The sequence below is a fragment of the Lucilia cuprina genome, chromosome 2 (genome assembly GCF_022045245.1).
Source record: "Lucilia cuprina isolate Lc7/37 chromosome 2, ASM2204524v1, whole genome shotgun sequence".
NCBI lineage: Eukaryota > Metazoa > Arthropoda > Insecta > Diptera > Calliphoridae > Lucilia > Lucilia cuprina.
In genome coordinates, this window is record NC_060950.1 from 10,285,073 (window position 1) to 10,303,907 (window position 18,835).

The window sequence follows — 18,835 nt, forward strand, 5'->3', positions numbered from 1 at the left end:
CTAGACTATGGACAAGACTATAGACTAGACTATAGACTAGGCTATTGACTATACTATAGACTATAGGTTGGACAATAAACCAGACTATAGACTAGACTAAAGACTAGAATATATACTACACTATAGACTGTAATATATAGTATATTCTGGTTTCTGGTCTAATATATAGACTAAACTATAGGCTAGACTATAGTCTAATTACTATACCACTAGACCAAATTTCTCCTGCAGAAATTATTTTAGAAATCCAGGGTACAAAAACGTGAATAATTTAAATATTTTTTGAAAATAATATTTATTAATCCCCAAAAGTATGCTAATTATTTTTAAAATTCTTACATTTACTTAGGTTAACCAAAAAAAAAAAAAACTAATAAAGGAAATGGGAAGAAAATTCTCCTATAGCTGTTAAACCTAAAACCGTTAACTGTTAACCTTTACAAATACATCGAAAGAAAAAAATACTTGAACTTTTACTTAAAGAATGTTTTTAATTAACAAACAAAAATATGCCAAAAAGAGTGCTAATAAACAGTAAAATAAGAACAATTAAAACAATTTTAAAAATACGCCAGAAAACTAAACAAAAAACAAAGACGATACTTTCTACAACACGCCAAAACATAATATTAACGACAAAAGCGAAATGTCAAAAACAAAACAAAAACGATGGCGTTGGCAACATACACGACATCTACAATATATATATTTGGTAATTATGGCAGCAGCAATTATTGTACCAATTAGTATGACAAGGTGCAACATGACAGCGATAACAAATACAAAAACTTCTACGCCAGCAGCATCTGCTGCAACAATTGTTGATGCAGCAACAGCAGCAGAAAATAGTGTAAAATTAAATAAAACTTTAATAAATGTGGAAAAATGCAATAGTAGTAATGTAATTAAAACAAATCAAACGAAAATGTCAATTAGTGTAAATGAAACATTAAATATTTTACAAAATGAAAAGCAATATCAAGCAATTTTAAATAAAACAAAAACAACAACAACAAAAAACGTAAATAACCGTCCTGTAAATACAGAGTGTATAAAAAAAGTTAACAATATAGAAACAACAAGAAGAAGAAGAAGATTGCAAACAACACAGCAACACCAAATTGCATTTAAAAATATATTACAATCATCATTGGCAACAAGAGCAACAACAACAACAGCAGCAACATCGACAAAAATCAATGACAATCATTTTACTTCCTTTTCCTTTTTATCACCAACACCACCGTCAACAACAACAGCACCCTCACAAAATAAACATTCGTTTGCATTCCAACGCCAACGTCGCTATTCAAAACACAAATTTTATTCAAATTCTTCTATGTCTAACAATTCTTCCTCATCCTCCTCTGAAACCTCTTCATCATCATCTTTACCCGTTTCATTGGGTCTGTGGCAGCAACAGTATTTAAAGGTTAATCAAGTTTTCGAAAGTGAACGTATTTCAAGTCGTAACAGTAATTTACAACAAAATCGTGGTAAAATCGTTTTACTTGGTCTTTTTGAACTTTCAACGAAAACGGGTCCGCGACCAGAGGGTTTAAGTGAATTGATTGCTGCCCAAATGGCTGTCGAGCATATAAATAGTAAGAACTTATTGCCGGGCTATACGCTGGAGCTGATGACGAACGATACACAGGTGGGTAAAGTAGAAATATTCGAATATTTATAAAAATAAAAACAAAATCAAGTATGAAATTATAGTCGGGCCAGGCCGAACTTGATTTTGTCATAGAAGATACACTAGACTATAGACTAGACTATAGACTATAGACTAGACTATAGACTAGACTATAGACTAGACTATAGACTAGACTATAGACTAGACTATAGACTAGACTATAGACTAGACTATAGACTAGACTATAGACTAGACTATAGACTAGACTATAGACTAGACTATAGACTAGACTATAGACTAGACTATAGACTAGACTATAGACTAGACTATAGACTAGACTATAGACTAGACTATAGACTAGACTATAGACTAGACTATAGACTAGACTATAGACTAGATTACAGACACCACTAAAGTGGTGTAGGGTATAAACATTAAGAACTAAGTTAAGTGCCTCCCATTCCTTAATGGATTTGTAAGAGTTCTAGCTATGCTGGTTCATATGTCTCTTAAAACACGATAGAGTCCGAATGGTAAATTGTTAAGTACTTAAGTACTGATTAAACCTTGTCAATAATATAACAAGATCAGCATTTCACCGTCTTTTTCGACTTCTCTATGTACGTCTGTATCCGCTAACCTGAATCGTTCGCTATGCTTGTGAGTAATACAAACATCAACCCAAACACATACTTAACACCCATAATACTTTAGAAATGTGGGGAGTAAAACATTATCAAATTTGTAATTAAACATTTTGATGAAATGTCAAATAATGCAAATACCTACAACTTTAAAATGTCTACACAAATTGCTAACAGCTGTCTTTAGCGTTTAATAAGTAGGGTCGACCGTTCGTATAGAGGAAAAAGAAGATACAAATACTTCCCCCAAAAAAATAAAACACGATTTTCATATAACACAAAAACCATAAAAGGTCCTTTTTTATCCTCAACTCCTTACCAAATACTGAAGAAAAAAACAAAAAATATTGAAAGATCATATCTTCCATTTTAGTGCCTCTCTAATATACTTACTTACGTATGTATATCAAATTTATTTTTAAATACATATATTTAATTTTTATCAAATGAAATATCTCATCAAATTCGCTAATAAACGTATGTTTAATAATTACCTTAATTTAATCCTTAACACATACTCTTAGAAATATATTAATCTTCTTGTTATATATGTGAACAATGTACATTCATATGTACATACAAACAATTGTCTTCATATGTACATATTTGTACGGCTTAAGACTAAGAATACATACGTATTCAACAACCAACGATTTTTGGCTGCATATGATTTTTTGCTACTTTTACTCACTCACCTCTTTCGACAACTAATTAAGTTAAACCAATAAATTTGTTTATGTACGCAAGTAGATGAGAATGTAAGTGTGTTAACGTGCATATGTCTGTGTTTTTATATGCGTGACGTGTGTTTTTGTGCTCTAAATGTTCATGCCAACGAGCAAAAAGAAAGAAAAACAGATTTTCATAAATATTTAATTACAGTCAAACAAGAAACATTTAAAACATAAACACACAGATACTCTCTCACGCACGTACACATGTCATTTAATATGACTTTAGGTCTGTGTGAAAATATTGTGAAGGTAGGTACGTAGACATGTAAGTCTGTCATATCCCTACAGTTTGGAGATGCTGTCTTTGAGGACTGTTGACTAATTTCAGGTTTAAGCATAATACTGATAATGTCATGTAACTAACATGACATTATCAGGACTAACTATCTAACTAATTAACTAACTAACTGACTAACTAACTAACTAACTGACTAACTAACTAACTAACTAACTAACTAACTAACTAACTAACTAACTAACTAACTAACTAACTAACTAACTAACTAACTAAATAACTAAATAACTAAATAACTAAATAACTAAATAACTAAATAACTAAATAACTAAATAACTAAATAACTAAATAACTAAATAACTAAATAACTAAATAACTAAATAACTAAATAACTAAATAACTAAATAACTAAACAGCTAAATAACTAAATAACTAAACAACTAAACAACTAAATAACTACAGAACTAAATAACTAAATTAATAAATAACTAAATAAGTAAATGACGAACTTACATAATAGGTGTATTCTTAGCGCATTTCATCTGATTTTATGTTTGTAAGCTTAAGCTAAAAGCTTTGCAGCATTTTTACTCATTGTTTCCTAATTTAAGCTTTTTTTAAACAAGTACTAGCGGATACTAAAATGACAATTAATCTCTCTCCATTTAAAAGTGATCCTTTGCAACCTCGCAAAACAGTTGGTATAAATTTGCATTTCGAAAAAAAGCTTAGAATTCCAACAAACCTACGCTTAACATGAACAGAATTGAACGATTTATAAAGAAAAGTAAAAACAAACAGTATAAATGTAGCTACATAAATTAGGGCGGACCTAAAAAAGAGATTTCCAGCGAAAATTAAAATTAAGTTGATTTTTCGTTAGCATTTCTTAAAGTTACTATAATTAGAGAACTAGATCAAAGAATGAAAATATAATTTTATCTTTAAGCTTCTACTTTCGGTGGGAATCTTAGTCATGAATTTTTGCTTCAAAGGCCACAACGGGGCCATACTAATGTAATTAAGTTAGTAAGTATATAAGTGTTATGAACTTACCTTACCACATGAATGTATGTTTGCATATACAATTAACAACAAAATGAAAGTATCAACAATAGCAAAAACAAAAACAACAAACAAATACTATGTACAAATTTATGCTTAATACACTTAAGGGTCATAAAAAGTAAAATTGTATTTTATTACACTCACACACTCATTTATATTTTTACATTAATATACTTTGACATCTTACTTTATTTAATTTACTTACACATTCTTATACATACATATGTATATACTTGAACTCTGAATGTTTAGATGTATTGTAAGAAAATTTCATTTATCCTGGAATCGATACATATAGGGAATTGGATGAAACATGGACAAATAAAACTTGTTTAATTATTTAATCGGAACTAAATATTTGAAGAATTCAGGTATATTCTGCATTTGAGAAAAGTACTATTCCAATTGAACAAAAAGTACGTTTTAAAGAAAATACCATATTATTTACACGAATTTGGTCCTACGTATCTAATTATTATACAAATATAGATTTTCATTCAAAATCTAAGAAAACTTTTAATAATTGCCCTTTTATTTTCAGTGTGATCCCGGTGTTGGTGTCGATCGTTTCTTTCATGCCATTTACACACAACCCTCTACACGCATGGTCATGCTGTTAGGTTCGGCCTGTTCCGAAGTCACCGAAAGTTTAGCTAAAGTTGTGCCCTATTGGAATATAGTACAAGTATCTTTTGGTTCTACCTCACCCGCCCTTAGTGATCGTCAAGAGTTTCCCTATTTCTATAGAACGGTAGCACCCGACTCTTCTCACAATCCCGCCAGAATAGCATTTATAAGACGTTTTGCTTGGGATACGGTAACGACATTTTCACAAAATGAAGAAATTCACTCGTTGGCCGTTAATGATTTGGTAACCGAACTGGAGGCGGCGAATATATCTTGTGCTGCCACCATAACTTTTGGAGCCACCGATTATAAGGAACAATTGCTGTTGCTACGTGTAGGTTAATAATGTTTGGTTCTGGATGCCTCATGGTGTTTTAATTGTTTTTGTTTTTAAGGAAAGTGATACACGTATTATAATTGGTAGTTTTTCTCCAACTCTGGCTCCGCTGATCTTGTGTGAAGCTTATCGTTTGCGTATGTTTGGTGCCGATTATGCTTGGATTTTGCATGAAAGTATGGGTGCTCCTTGGTGGCATGAACTCTCTGGCACCGGTTCTTATTGTTCGCAGTCCGAGTTGCAGGCAGCTGTGGAAAATTTAATTATTGTTTCCAGCCACAATAGTATTGTGGGCAATGATATGAGCTTAAGTGGTTTGGTAAGTGTAGTTTGTATTTGTATTAAACACTAGTTTTTCAATTACTACTTCAATTTGCCACATTTTAATTAAACCCTAATTATAGAGAAGCAAATAACATTTTAAAAACAAAAAAGGCAACCAGATAAACATTGACATAATAAAAATTACCACTACTCATTGATTGTGGCTGCATTCAACCATTTTATTTTACAAATTGTTTTCCTCTTTTTTCCTTTCATATCCTGCAGAATAATGACATGTTTTACATGCAATTAAACAAACAATCGGAAAAATTTCAGCAGAATTTTAACAATCCTGATAATTTCTACAAACAACATAAAACTCGTGCCACAACAACAGCAACAACAAGTGGCAATAGTAAAAATCGCAGAAACGTTAAAACAAACCACGAAACCACAAAAAGTGTAAGAGCAAGAGACGCCAACAAGGGCAAAAGGAACATTAATGAAATGAATACTTCTGCATTAACCAGCTTCACAACTGCAACATCATCTGCCACAACTTTAAAGGAAACCTTTTCTGCTGCTGCTGACACCGTTACCACCGATTCTCCAACGAACGTGATTTCCCGTTATGCTCCCCAAACGTACGATGCTGTTTGGGCTATTGCTTTATCACTGCGTGGCGCCGAACAACGTTGGCGTAAGGATGCCATGCAACAATCGAAATTAGATCGTTTCGATTATACACGCAGTGACATGGCCAGCGAATTTTTACAACAAATGGGAAAATTGGATTTTTTGGGTGTATCGGTGAGTGTGTGGTCAATAATGAAATTGAAAATGTTTAATAAACATGTCAAACAACATTGAAACATATGAAGCTTCGAAAAATCATGTTTATTTTGTAACTTAATGGTAAAACTTAAATTAATTTTGTAGAGTCCTATGATGACGGTCTGGTTATAGGCCAATTTAAACCGGATACTACAAAACAAGTCAATAAAGATCTAAAGATCTAAAGATCTAAGATCTAGATCTAAACAAGATCTAAACAATTACACACTTACTAACTTACTAACTTACTAACTAACTAACTTACTAACTTACTAACTTACTAACTTACTAACTTACTAACTTACTAACTTACTAACTTACTAACTTACTAACTTACTAACTTACTAACTTACTAACTTACTAACTTACTAACTTACTAACTTACTAACTTACTAACTTACTAACTTACTAACTTACTAACTTACTAACTTACTAACTTACTAACTTACTAACTTACTAACTTACTAACTTACTAACTTACTTAACTTACTAACTTACTCACTTACTAGCATTGCATATTTGCAATCTAAACTTTCCTTCAAATATAATTTCAAAAATTAACATCCTATTTCTTTACACACACACATACATACATACATACTTACATACATATCTAACAATTAACCTAATTATATTACCTTCTTCTTTTTCAACTTTGTCATCGTCATCAACATCATTCACCTTTCATCTCTATCATCCATCTGCATACAGGGTCCTGTTTCGTTCAGTGGTCCTGATCGCATTGGCACCACTGCCTTCTATCAAATACAAAATGGTCAACTCGAGCCAATAGCGTTATATTATCCCGCCGCCAATGCATTAGACTTTCAGTGTCCACACTGTAAACATGTTAAATGGCATGGCGGTCAGGTGCCAATAGCAAAAAGGGTTTTCAAAGTACGTGTAGTGACAATAGCACCTTTGGCATTTTACACAATTGCCACACTGGCGTCAGTGGGTATAGCGATGGCATTGGCATTTCTGGCATTTAACCTGCATTTTCGTAAATTAAAGTAAGTGCTTAGTAAGTGTAAAATAAAATGAAATAAAATAAAATAATTTTCAAACATAAATAAAAGGTGAAAGGAAAATTAAAATGAAAGCAAAATAGCTCTTTGTTGAAATGTTGAAATTTAAAAAAAGAAAAATAACAAATTTATTTTATAAATTTTAATTCAAGAAAAGGTTTGCTAACCTTTTAAAAACAAACTTATTTAAATATCTCCATAAAAGTAAAAAAATATTTCCTCTTAAAGTTTGGTTTTATGGAAACCCGCCTAAAATTTAGTTTCTATATTTTTTTTTTGCAAAGATTTTGTTAATTGCTTTCATTTCTTTTCCCGTGTAGCTTTTAATGCCTCTTCCTTTTTAGCTTTTCAAATGTTTTTTCTTTTCTCGTTTTTTTTTTTTTTATAAATTAGAGCCATTAAATTGTCAAGTCCAAAATTAAGTAACATCACCGCTGTGGGTTGTATTTTTGTCTATACTGCTGTCATACTTTTGGGTTTGGATTATTCCACTTTGCCTTCACATGAGGATTCTTTTGCTACTGTTTGCACGGTAAGATTTTCTTTTATTTTCTGAATTTCTTTTATTAACGTCTTCTTGTAACTTTTTTGGTTTTTTATTACGGAATTTAAAATTTACTAAAAATGCTAATTAACTGCAAGCACGGAAACAAACACTATTAAAGCAAATTTTTTTGTCATTAAATAACTATTAAATCTTCAATAACGTTAGAACTAGAACTGAACTAGAACTGAACTAGAACTGAACTAGAACTGAACTAGAACTGAACTAGAACTGAACTAGAACTGAACTAGAACTGAACTAGAACTGAACTAGAACTGAACTAGAACTGAACTAGAACTGAACTAGAACTGAACTAGAACTGAACTAGAACTGAACTAGAACTGAACTAGAACTGAACTAGAACTGAACTAGAACTGAACTAGAACTGAACTAGAACTGAACTTGAACTGAATGATGTACATGTGTAGAGTATTTACGTAGACAAATAGAAGGAAAATCAACATTCGTAATTGATGAGTTGTTGAAAGAATGCCTTTTATATATATGTATGTCACGACGTCCTTTTTTGCCAAATAAATATTCATGCTTAATTTATGTAAATATAACAGCAAATACGAAAAAATTTAACAACAATTTTGTTTGCTTTTCCTTAACATCTTGATTTTGTTTGATATGCGTCTTAACAAGAAAAAAACATATTGTAAACAAATTTTTCCTTTTTCATACACTTGTTGAAGTGTAAAACTATGTTTCCTTAAACCACTCCGTCTAATGCACACACATTACACGAACGTAAGTAGAAACCATGGTAGTAAAATGAAAATCTTCAAAATTTTTTCGAAAAATTCTGGGTGTAATTGTATTTTGTTGCTTTTTTATATATTTTTTTTTTTGATTCATTTTCAATGTTTCCCCGGTGTGACATAAATTTTTCATTTTGTTTTATTTATTTTTTCCCGGATTGTAAATTATGTTGTCTGCTAAGTATGTTTTACTCTTAGATTTAGTATATAACAATGTTTTAATGTTGTAGTATTAGTAGAAAACAATGTCTGTCTTTGTTAATGTGTGTGCGTGTTTAGAATAAATGTTTGTATTTGGTCGACCTTTCAGTGTTTGTTCCTTTCCGTTTTCTCACATCTATACATAAGTTTATTCATTCCCTTATTTGTGTGAGTAGAAGATTTGATTCCTTAATAGTAAATTGATGATGTGATTTTTATTTTCCATTTTTCTCACATTTCCGTTTTGCAGTAATGTTATTGTTCTTGTTCTTAACTGAGTTTATTTGTGTCTATATTTTATGTTTTGAAATTAATTCCATGTATTTGGAAATTTTTATTTGTTGTTTGCCATCCACTTAAGTGTAATTAATTTATTGTTTCTTTAGTAGTTTTTGTTTTTTTTTAATGACCTACAAAATATGGTCAAAGTAAACATGATCTGTGGCCGATTTTGTACGTGTTTGTCTGCTTGTGGGATTACAAGTGATTTTATTTAAATGAAGACCATGTAATTAGATAAAATATGTATATTGAGTTCTGTTGGTAAATTAAGATGTTTTTGAACTCATTAAGTGTGCGAAAACGTCAGAAATGTTTACTTCTTGTTCAGTTCTATTTCAGTTCTAGTTCAGTTCTAGTTTAGTTCTAGTTCAGTTCTAGTTTAGTTCTAGTTCAGTTCTAGTTCAGTTCTAGTTCAGTTCTAGTTCAGTTCTAGTTCAGTTTTTCTGAATTTCTTTTATTAACGTCTTCTTGTAACTTTTTGGTTTTTTATTACGGAATTTAAAATTTACTAAAAATGCTAATTAACTGCAAGCACGGAAACAAACACTATTAAAGCAAATTTTTTTGTCATTAAATAACTATTAAATCTTCAATAACGTTAGAACTAGAACTGAACTAGAACTGAACTAGAACTGAACTAGAACTGAACTAGAACTGAACTAGAACTGAACTAGAACTGAACTAGAACTGAACTAGAACTGAACTAGAACTGAACTAGAACTGAACTAGAACTGAACTAGAACTGAACTAGAACTGAACTAGAACTGAACTAGAACTGAACTAGAACTGAACTAGAACTGAACTAGAACTGAACTAGAACTGAACTAGAACTGAACTAGAACTGAACTAGAACTGAACTAGAACTGAACTAGAACTGAACTAGAACTGAACTAGAACTGAACTAGAACTGAACTAGAACTGAACTAGAACTGAACTAGAACTGAACTAGAACTGAACTAGAACTGAACTAGAACTGAACTAGAACTGAACTAGAACTGAACTAGAACTGAACTAGAACTGAACTAGAACTGAACTAGAACTGAACTAGAACTGAACTAGAACTGAACTAGAACTGAACTAGAACTGAACTAGAACTGAACTAGAACTGAACTAGAACTGAACTAGAACTGAACTAGAACTGAACTAGAACTGAACTAGAACTGAACTAGAACTGAACTAGAACTGAACTAGAACTGAACTAGAACTGAACTAGAACTGAACTAGAACTGAACTAGAACTGAACTAGAACTGAACTAGAACTGAACTAGAACTGAACTAGAACTGAACTAGAGAACTGAACTAGAACTGAACTAGAACTGAACTAGAACTGAACTAGAACTGAACTAGAACTGAACTAGAACTGAACTAGAACTGAACTAGAACTGAACTAGAACTGAACTAGAACTGAACTAGAACTGAACTAGAACTGAACTAGAACTGAACTAGAACTGAACTAGAACTGAACTAGAACTGAACTAGAACTGAACTAGAACTAAACTAGAACTGAACTAGAACTAAACTAGAACTGAACTAGAACTGAAATAGAACTGAACAAGAAGTAAACATTTCTGACGTTTTCGCACACTTAATGAGTTCAAAAACATCTTAATTTACCAACAGAACTCAATATACATATTTTATCTAATTACATGGTCTTCATTTAAATAAAATCACTTGTAATCCCACAAGCAGACAAACACGTACAAAATCGGCCACAGATCATGTTTACTTTGACCATATTTTGTAGGTCATTAAAAAAAAACAAAAACTACTAAAGAAACAATAAATTAATTACACTTAAGTGGATGGCAAACAACAAATAAAAATTCCAAATACATGGAATTAATTTCAAAACATAAAATATAGACACAAATAAACTCAGTTAAGAACAAGAACAATAACATTACTGCAAAACGGAAATGTGAGAAAAATGGAAAATAAAAATCACATCATCAATTTACTATTAAGGAATCAAATCTTCTACTCACACAAATAAGGGAATGAATAAACTTATGTATAGATGTGAGAAAACGGAAAGGAACAAACACTGAAAGGTCGACCAAATACAAACATTTATTCTAAACACGCACACACATTAACAAAGACAGACATTGTTTTCTACTAATACTACAACATTAAAACATTGTTATATACTAAATCTAAGAGTAAAACATACTTAGCAGACAACATAATTTACAATCCGGGAAAAAATAAATAAAACAAAATGAAAAATTTATGTCACACCGGGGAAACATTGAAAATGAATCAAAAAAAAATATATATAAAAAAGCAACAAAATACAATTACACCCAGAATTTTTCGAAAAAATTTTGAAGATTTTCATTTTACTACCATGGTTTCTACTTACGTTCGTGTAATGTGTGTGCATTAGACGGAGTGGTTTAAGGAAACATAGTTTTACACTTCAACAAGTGTATGAAAAAGGAAAAATTTGTTTACAATATGTTTTTTTCTTGTTAAGACGCATATCAAACAAAATCAAGATGTTAAGGAAAAGCAAACAAAATTGTTGTTAAATTTTTTCGTATTTGCTGTTATATTTACATAAATTAAGCATGAATATTTATTTGGCAAAAAGGACGTCGTGACATACATATATATAAAAGGCATTCTTTCACAACTCATCAATTACGAATGTTGATTTTCTTCTATTTGTCTACGTAAATACTCTACACATGTACATCATTCAGTTCAAGTTCAGTTCTAGTTCAGTTCTAGTTCAGTTCTAGTTCAGTTCTAGTTCAGTTCTAGTTCAGTTCTAGTTCAGTTCTAGTTCAGTTCTAGTTCAGTTCTAGTTCAGTTCTAGTTCAGTTCTAGTTCAGTTCTAGTTCAGTTCTAGTTCAGTTCTAGTTCAGTTCTAGTTCAGTTCTAGTTCAGTTCTAGTTCAGTTCTAGTTCAGTTCTAGTTCAGTTCTAGTTCAGTTCTAGTTCAGTTCTAGTTCAGTTCTAGTTCAGTTCTAGTTCAGTTCTAGTTCAGTTCTAGTTCAGTTCTAGTTCAGTTCTAGTTCAGTTCTAGTTCAGTTCTAGTTCAGTTCTAGTTCAGTTCTAGTTCAGTTCTAGTTCAGTTCTAGTTCAGTTCTAGTTCAGTTCTAGTTCAGTTCTAGTTCAGTTCTAGTTCAGTTTTAGTTCAGTTCTAGTTCAGTTCTAGTTCAGTTCTAGTTCAGTTCTAGTTCAGTTCTAGTTCAGTTCTAGGTTAGTTCTAGTTCAGTTCTAGTTCAGTTCTAGTTCAGTTCTAGTTATGTTCTAGTTCAGTTCTAGTTCAGTTCTAGTTCAGTTCTAGTTCAGTTCTAGTTCAGTTTCAGTTCTTCAGTTCTAGTTCAGTTCTAGTTCAGTTCTAGTTCAGTTCTAGTTCAGTTCTAGTTCAGTTCTAGTTCAGTTCTAGTTCAGTTCTAGTTCAGTTCTAGTTCAGTTCTAGTTCAGTTCTAGTTCAGTTCTAGTTCAGTTCTAGTTCAGTTCTAGTTCAGTTCTAGTTCAGTTCTAGTTCAGTTCTAGTTCAGTTCTAGTTCAGTTCTAGTTCAGTTCTAGTTCAGTTCTAGTTCAGTTCTAGTTCAGTTCTAGTTCAGTTCTAGTTCAGTTCTAGTTCAGTTCTAGTTCAGTTCTAGTTCAGTTCTAGTTCAGTTCTAGTTCAGTTCTAGTTCAGTTCTAGTTCAGTTCTAGTTCAGTTCTAGTTCAGTTCTAGTTCAGTTCTAGTTCAGTTCTAGTTCAGTTCTAGTTCAGTTCTAGTTCAGTTCTAGTTCAGTTCTAGTTCAGTTCTAGTTCAGTTCTAGTTCAGTTCTAGTTCAGTTCTAGTTCAGTTCTAGTTCAGTTCTAGTTCAGTTCTAGTTCAGTTCTAGTTCAGTTCTAGTTCAGTTCTAGTTCAGTTCTAGTTCAGTTCTAGTTCAGTTCTAGTTCAGTTCTAGTTCAGTTCTAGTTCAGTTCTAGTTCAGTTCTAGTTCAGTTCTAGTTCAGTTCTAGTTCAGTTCTAGTTCAGTTCTAGTTCAGTTCTAGTTCAGTTCTAGTTCAGTTCTAGTTCAGTTCTAGTTCAGTTCTAGTTCAGTTCTAGTTCAGTTCTAGTTCAGTTCTAGTTCAGTTCTAGTTCAGTTCTAGTTCAGTTCTAGTTCAGTTCTAGTTCAGTTCTAGTTCAGTTCTAGTTCAGTTCTAGTTCAGTTCTAGTTCAGTTCTAGTTCAGTTCTAGTTCAGTTCTAGTTCAGTTCTAGTTCAGTTCTAGTTCAGTTCTAGTTAAGTTCTAGTTAAGTTCTAGTTCAGTTCTAGTTCAGTTCTAGTTCAGTTCTAGTTCAGTTCTAGTTCAGTTCTAGTTCAGTTCTAGTTCAGTTCTAGTTCAGTTCTAGTTCAGTTCTAGTTCAGTTCTAGTTCAGTTCTAGTTCAGTTCTAGTTCAGTTATAGTTCAGTTCTAGTTCAGTTCCAGTTCAGTTCTATTTCAGTTCTAGTTCAGTTCTAGTTCAGTTCTAGTTCAGTTCTAGTTCAGTTCTAGTTCACTTCTACTATTTGTTTTCATTTTCCATCATCATCTGTTTATTATGACTTTCACCTTGAAATTTATATGAATTTAATAAATTCGTATTGAATTCATGAGTTTATCGTTAAAACTTTTCCAAATTAAAGTTAAGCCATAAAAGAAATACAAATATATTTATTATTTTTCTTATTTTGAACATCTTACAAAAAATTATATGTATTTTCAATTACGAAGACTTTTTCGTCGTCTTGTTACAATTATTATTTTTCTTTTTTTTACTGATTTCTTTGCAGGCACGAGTTTATTTGCTGTCAGCTGGGTTCTCGTTGGCCTTCGGTTCAATGTTTGCCAAAACATATCGTGTTCATCGTATTTTCACACGCACCGGCAGTGTTTTCAAGGATAAAATGCTACAGGATATTCAACTTATTTTATTAGTTTGCGGCCTGTTGCTAGTCGATGGTCTTGTTGTCACCTTATGGGTTGTCACTGATCCCATGGAACGGCATTTGCATAATTTAACATTGGAAATCAGCAATATAGATCGAAGTGTTGTCTACCAGCCGCAGGTAAATACAAATATTCATACATTTCCCTCTCTCACAAACACAAACTTACACACAAATGCTAATACATCCATTTAAATGAATACATTATTCCTGTCTCACTACCACCATTTCCCCTTCTTCTCAGCAAAACCAACAACATTATGAAAGGTCCTTGTAAAAGTGTTATATGTCAAGTGTTTTGTGTCTGAGTATTTGTTTTCATTTGTGCGTAAAGTGTCAGTTTTGCGTTGGCAAGATTTTGAGTTGTCATTTTGTAAGCGTTATGGAGGGGGATGGTATAATCGGGGTCTCGGTTTATTGGTTTATAAATTTGTAAATGACTTTGTTTGTAGTTTGTGTTTTTGGTTCTTGTTTTGTTTGTCTTTTGTCCATATCCATTTGGGAATGTTTTCGTTGTTGATATTGACTGTTTTGTATTCGTATTTGAGTTAGCGTTTTATTTTATACTTCATCTCTTTTGCTTGTTTGTTGACTTTTCAATTAGATTGCAACAGAAAACTGTAAACGAAATTGCTTTAAATTTAATGGCAAATAAGATTTTATTGGATTTCTTTTGAATACGTTTTTAATAAAATCATTATGAATTTTTTATGATTTTAAATTTCAATTAACAGTTATTGGTTTAAGACTTAAAGGTCGCGGTAAATTAATATCTCACTAGGGGATTTTTTAAAGTTTTTAATTTAAGATAACAATTTAAGTGAAATCAAAAATGTACATATTAACCGTAACAAAACACTACAAACCCTATACTGTAAAATGTCTCCAATTAGCATTTGAACTTAAGTAGTGATTACTTTTAGTAAATACCGGTAATTATTTGTTTGCTTTTATGTAAGACAGTTTTCTTATATATTATTAATCTTTCAGCATTTTTAATCTAAACAAGAAATGTCTAAAAATAATCTTCAAGCAGTAATAGCTTTTGTATATGTGTCTTTTTTATCCTATACGAATAAACTTTTATTATACATATGACCCTACAACTAGCATAAAATTAAACTAGAATAGAACCAGGAAAGAATAAGAACATAACAAGAACAGAATAAGAACAGAAGTAGAACAAAACTAGAACAGAACTAGAACAGAACTAGAACAGAACTAGAACAGAACTAGAACAGAACTAAAACAGAACTGGAACAGAACTAGAACAGAACTAGAACAGAACTAGAACAGAACTAGAACAGAACTAGAACAGAACTAGAACAGAACTAGAACAGAACTAGAACAGAACTAGAACAGAACTAGAACAGAACTAGAACAGAATTAGAACAGAACTAGAACAGAACTAGAACAGAACTAGAACAGAACTAGAACAGAACTAGAACAGAACTAGAACAGAACTAGAACGGAACTAGAACAGAACTAGAACAGAACTAGAACAGAACTAGAACGGAACTAGAACAGAACTAGAACAGAACTAGAACAGAACTAGAACAGAACTAGAACAGAACTAGAACAGAACTAGAACAGAACTAGAACAGAACTAGAACAGAACTAGAACAGAACTAGAAAAGAACTAGAACAGAACTAGAACAGAACTAGAACAGAACTAAAACAGAACTAGAACAGAACTAGAACAGAACTAGAACAGAACTAGAACAGAACTAGAACAGAACTAGAACAGAACTAGAACAGAACTAGAACAGAACTAGAACAGAACTAGAACAGAACTAGAACAGAACTAGAACAGAACTGGAACAGAACTAGAACAGAACTAGAACAGAACTAGAACAGAACTAGAACAGAACTAGAACAGAACTAGAATAGAACAGAACTAGAACAGAACTAGAACAGAACTAGAACAGAACTAGAACAGAACTAGAACAGAACTAGAACAGAACTAGAACAGAACTAGAACAGAACTAGAACAGAACTAGAACAGAACTAGAACAGAACTAGAACAGAACTAGAACAGAACTAGAACAGAACTAGAGCTGAACTAGAATTTAAAATTCGTTGCAACCCGTTACACTACTCAAACTGATTTCCTTTACTTCTTCGTAACATTTCAACATTACGTTTTGTTTTCTTTTCAGGTGGAAGTCTGTCGTTCACAACACACACAAACCTGGCTGGGAGCTCTATACAGCTATAAGGGTCTTTTGCTGGTGGTTGGTGTCTATATGGCCTGGGAAACACGTCATGTAAAAATACCAGCTCTCAATGATTCACAATACATTGGAGTGTCTGTGTACAGTGTTGTCATAACAAGTGGCATTGTAGTGGTTTTGGCAAATCTTATATCCGAACGTGTTACATTGGCTTTCATAACGATAACAGCATTAATACTCACCTCAACAACAGCCACTTTATGTTTGCTTTTTATACCCAAGTTGCATGACATATGGGGGAGAAGTAAGTTGAAATGGTTTTCTTTTCTTTATTAAATAATTTTTTTCGCATTCTTTAGTTTTTAATGTAATACATATATATTTTTTTCTTTAATTTTTATTTTATATACTTTAGATGATGTTGTTGATCCTGTTATCCATAGCATGGGCTTAAAAATGGAATGTAATACTCGCAGATTTATGTTAGATGATCGGCGTGAATTGCAATATAGAGTAGAAGTACAAAATCGTGTGTATAAAAAGGAAATAGCTAATTTAGATGCTGAAATCAAAAAACTGGAAAAAATGCTAGAATCTGGTACAGCATCAACGACTACTTCATCATCTACTTCTATATTTGCGGCGTTAAAGGTAAGTTCGCTTAACATTAAAATTTAATTCTTTAAATGTAGAAGCAAAACAATATTTTCAAAAATTTTTAAATTTTGTAATTCATTTTTTCTGAAAACCGAAAATGTATATTTATTTATTTCCAGCCTGAAGTAACCTTTACCAGCGACACTTTTACCCACCTGCCCGCTCCTAGTCATGGCAGTAAGTCACGCACACCCAGCATATCAGGTATTTTACCAAATCTTTTACTCTCGGTACTACCACCCGTAATACCCAGAGCTAGCTGGCCTTCGGCTGAGTATATGCAAATACCTATGAGAAAATCAGTAACATTTGCCTCTCAACCACACCTTGAAGATCGTACCATAGCCGAATCTTGTTTGCCGGCACAAGATCTACTGAATTTGCGTTTAGCCCACCAACATGCTACCGAAGCGAAAACCGGTCTAATCAACAGATTACGTGGCATCTTTACACGCACACAATCTAGTAATAAGGGTTCTTTAGCCAGTCTAGCGGATCAGAAAGGCATTAAGGCTGCTCTGAAAACACACATGGGTCTTTTCACCCGCCTCATACCCTCCTCTCAAACAGCCTCCTGTAATGCCATATATAGTGAACGAAAATCGGAAGTAGATTTATGTCTCCATCAAACGGGAGATAATAATCTTAAACCGCTTAAACGCAAGTCATTAGCCAAAAGTGGCACTCACTTAGATGTAACACCCATAGATCCTAATTTCCTACCCATACCCACCATATCAGCTGAGACCATAGATATAGCTCAGCAGTGTCAGACACACTATCAGCCGCAACACACACAGTCCACGTTTAATGTACCCATAATCGAAGTAGAAAATAAGTATATTTTAGAACCCGAAACTAAAGTTAATTTTCAATTACCCGCCAATCGTAGACCGTCAATAGCTCAAATTCATCCCTCGCTAAGGGAGAGAGTAAAAGGTTCTCCTAGATTTCCTCATAGAGTACTACCGATTGCCAGTAGTTTAAGTGCTCTAGAGGAAACCAACGATCGGGGTTCAGTGAAAGGTAGAATGTCTTTGAAAAGAGCTTCTATTGTGGGTAATTGGAAATCGATGGAGGTTTCGTCGGGCACTAGACTTTCTTTAACCGATTCTCATGATGATATGCGCAAAATGGAAAATATAACAGTGGAAATTAATAATAAGGGTAAGGAGGATATTATAACGGTAGAAATAACGCATGTAACCGAGGACTAGGAAATGTTGAAATGTTAATCGTTTTATTAAATTATATTTTTTTATCAAAAGTTTAAATTTTCCGAAATTTCATACATGTATCAGTCAAAAAGTTCATTTGTCACTTTTTGCACGAACTGATCCTTAGAACATTTTCTCAGCAGATCATCTAAACTTAAATGCTCTCTAATGTGCTTTCATACAAATATGTATTTGCCACTCTGTGTCAATGTCTGATTTAAAACAATTGTGATCACTTCAGAACCTGAGAGTAAGATCGATCATTATAAAAACAAAATGTGAAGGCCTAATACTAATGATGGGTAATGAACACTCTGCATTGCTCCCTCTCTCTCTGATCCGATAGCTTAAATACGGGTAGAAAGTAAGACCATATTTAAAAATAATCATGACTACTTAAGATCAAATATAATCGCCTAATTATTGTTATAATCAACGTGCCTCTTTCGACAGCTGTAGCTTGTTTATTAATCTTGTAAGAAAACAAATCAGAACCTTGTAAGAACCTTTTGAAAACCGAAAAAGTACCAAAAAGTTCCCTTTTATGGGTTTTCATCTAATTCACACTCTACATACTTAATTTCATATTGCTAGGTTCAATATTAGAAAAAATTTCAAAAGTACCTTTTAAAAACAAAAAAGTACCATAAAGTTCACTTTT

General features: G+C 32.3%; 1 protein-coding gene across 1 annotated transcript; it reads left to right on the top strand.

Moving 5' to 3' along the window:
• The first annotated feature begins 413 nt into the window (after positions 1-413).
• On the top strand, positions 414-18,328 carry LOC111683175. The gene is made up of 10 exons (XM_046945201.1): positions 414-1,657; positions 4,862-5,281; positions 5,343-5,603; positions 5,834-6,358; positions 7,094-7,395; positions 7,804-7,942; positions 13,971-14,246; positions 16,286-16,604; positions 16,716-16,951; positions 17,077-18,328. Exons 1-10 carry the CDS (start codon positions 647-649, stop codon positions 18,172-18,174), a joined length of 4,587 nt encoding a protein of 1,528 aa, XP_046801157.1. The 5' UTR covers positions 414-646; the 3' UTR covers positions 18,175-18,328.
• The last annotated feature ends 507 nt before the right edge of the window (positions 18,329-18,835 follow it).

Excerpts from the sequence above, each read along its gene's own strand:
- LOC111683175 (XM_046945201.1), top strand. The coding sequence starts at position 647 with ATGTCAAAAACAAAACAAAAACGATGGCGTTGGCAACATACACGACAT. Across the intron at positions 1,658-4,861 it reads TGATGACGAACGATACACAG|TGTGATCCCGGTGTTGGTGT; the intron begins GTGGGTAAAGTA and ends TTTTATTTTCAG. Across the intron at positions 6,359-7,093 it reads TGGATTTTTTGGGTGTATCG|GGTCCTGTTTCGTTCAGTGG; the intron begins GTGAGTGTGTGG and ends ATCTGCATACAG.